At 37.7% G+C, this 2,724-nt stretch overlaps 1 protein-coding gene across 1 annotated transcript; it reads right to left on the bottom strand.

Annotated features, from left to right (window-relative positions):
• Positions 1 to 447: 447 nt before the first annotated feature.
• LOC128311448 (olfactory receptor 13H1-like) lies at positions 448 to 1,299 on the bottom strand. The gene has a single exon (XM_053201658.1). The coding sequence runs from the start codon at positions 1,297 to 1,299 to the stop codon at positions 475 to 477; it is 825 nt and encodes a 274-aa protein (XP_053057633.1). The 3' UTR covers positions 448 to 474.
• Between the last annotated feature and the right edge of the window lie 1,425 nt (positions 1,300 to 2,724).

Below are 2,724 nucleotides of genomic sequence, written 5' to 3'. Positions count from 1 at the left end.
GTTGAGTAATTTTCCTCTCTGCACACTCACATTCATCTCTCTCTGAAGCTTGGGTAATGATATACCTCATAGAAAAAGCATCAAGAGAAAAAAATGTCCATTTTGCAACTTTGCTCTTTACCATCTACCAAAGAGAATCTTAGAATATTGAAATATTTCTCGTTCAGTAAAATGACATAACTACATAGGATTCAAGTGTACTAATTATTATTTTGTTTTATAAATGCTCCCACAAGATTGTCCTGAATAGTTTATTATGTAAATGAATGGCATTGTAAATGTTTAACATATCTTTTTCAGTGGGAGGATATTCTTTATCACATGCTTGTTGGAAATAGAAGAAATGCATTTGAAACTAATGGTCTTATGAAAATATTTTACTATTTATACCTTGTTATTTTTATAAGTCAGTGTCAAGCTGTCAGTTAGATGAACCTCCATGGGATATTCATGTCCTTTCTAGGATTCTTTCTTTCAAATAATTTTTCTTAGGACATCTTTCACATCTTTGTTTCTCAAGGTGTAAATGAGGGCGTTCAACATAGAAGTTACAACACCATAAAATGCAGAGATGACTTTACCCTGGTCCTGGGACTCCCTTGATTGAGGTTTCAGGTACATGTAGATGGCTGTTCCATAAAATATGGTGACCACAGTCAGGTGGGACCTATAGGTGGAAAAAACTTTGAGCCTGCCCTCTGCAGAGTGGATCCTTAGCATGACAACCACAATGCGAGTATAGGAGATGAGAATGAAGATAAAAGGTAGGGGCAGTGTGAGTATGCCTATGACCAGACCCAGAATAAGTCTGACTGGGGTGTTTGAGCCAGTGAGCTTCAATAGGGCCTGGACCTCACAGGTAAATTGATTGATGACATTGCATCCACAAAAATGGGCAGGAATTACAATGATCAGTATTATTGCTAAAAGGAAGGCACTGGCCCAAGTCACCATGGCCAACTGTATGCAGACCTGGTTGTTCATAATGATGGTGTAACACAGAGGATTAGATATTGCAATAAATCTATCATAAACCATAATAGCAAGGAGGAGACACTCTGTCATCCCCAGAAAAATAGTGATTGTCATTTGACCATAACAGCTAGTATAAAAAATGGTAGGGTCGTCTTTTAAACCATTGAACAACAAAAAAGGTACTGAATTGCTAGAGTAACAGATATCGAGGAAGGACAGGTTACTTAGGAAAAAATACATAGGGGTGAGAAGCTGGTCATCAACTCTAACCATGACAAGGATTAGACTGTTACCCACCAATGTGATCAGGTAAACTGCTACCATGGTGCAATAAAAGCAACCTGGGATTTTGGATAGTTGGAGAAACCCACCAGGGTGAATTCTGTCACTTCACTGCCATTTTCAGTACCCAAAACAGCCATTTTCTTCTATCTGCTGAGAAAGAAGAAATTCAATTCATTTTAATTTGAGGAACATTTATTGGGGTTCTTCTGTGTCCTCAGTCCTATATCAGGTGATATTAGGAAAAGATGTTTGAGAAAGAAGGGATACTGTGGAAGCTTATATTCTAATTTGGGAGATAAAACACTCAGACACATCACAAGATTAATTTGCAAAGTAGCGCATTTCATTGTAAGTCTTAATTCCCCCATCTATACAATGAGCACCTGAAACTTGCTTTGAACCTCCTCCTTAAAGAAAATGTGCCAATTCAGTGCTCAAATGTAATTAGACTTGAATCATAAAATTGCTAATTGTTTTTCCCCTGCTATAGATATTAGCCTGAAATTTGTTTTTAGGTGGTTCATATCCATGACATAAAATTGTGCCCAGTTCATTCTCATTTCTTCCTCACCCTACACATCCAATCACTGAGCCCTATTGGCTCCTTCTCCTAAGTATGTTTTAAATCCACCTATAATTCTAAATATCCACAGCCAACATTTATTTAGTTAGAGCTACCATCATTTAACAGATCTCCCTACTTCTATTCTTTCCTCTCTATAGCCTATTCTCCATTCAACAGCCAGGGAGATCTTTTACAAACATGCATAATTATCACCATATCTTTCCCATGCTTAAAATCACTCTAGGGTTTCTAATTAGACTTGGAATAAAATCTAACCTATTTACCATGACCTACAAGACTCTGAATGATCTGACCCTAACCTTATCCTACACTGTGTCTTCTTGTGCTCACCATGTTCCAGCCATACTGTCTTTATGAAGCACTGCAAGCTCATTCACACCTCAGAGCTTTTGCACATTGTGTTCTCTCTGCTGGAAATATTCTTCCTACCCTCTTTGACTGGTGAAGTCATAGTCATCCTTAATATCTCAGCCTAAAAGAAATTTCATTAGAAAAGCCTTCCCTAACCTCACTAAAACCAAATCATATCTTTTTGTTGAAGTTGTTCACAACACTCCAAACTTTTTCTGCGTAGCTCTTATTATAGTTTGTATTTATATATTGTGTAATTATTTAATTTATGCCCCCTTACTAAAATTTAAGCTTTCGAGGGAAGAAGCCCTGACTATCCCGTGTACTGCCTTATTTTTACTGCCTCACACAGTGCCTAGTGCAAACCCACAATATATGGGTTCAGTACAGATTTGTTGAATGAATCGAGGCCAGTTTGGCTCTTCTGTCTTACCCAATGCCATGACACTGATTTGACTAGAGCCTACATTGAAGTGGCTGAAGGAAATAGGGTAAAAAGCCCAGGGTGAGAAGCAGTATTTCATTTC

The sequence above is a fragment of the Acinonyx jubatus genome, chromosome X, assembly GCF_027475565.1.
Source record: "Acinonyx jubatus isolate Ajub_Pintada_27869175 chromosome X, VMU_Ajub_asm_v1.0, whole genome shotgun sequence".
NCBI lineage: Eukaryota > Metazoa > Chordata > Mammalia > Carnivora > Felidae > Acinonyx > Acinonyx jubatus.
This window is presented reverse-complemented; position numbering and strand designations above follow the sequence as displayed.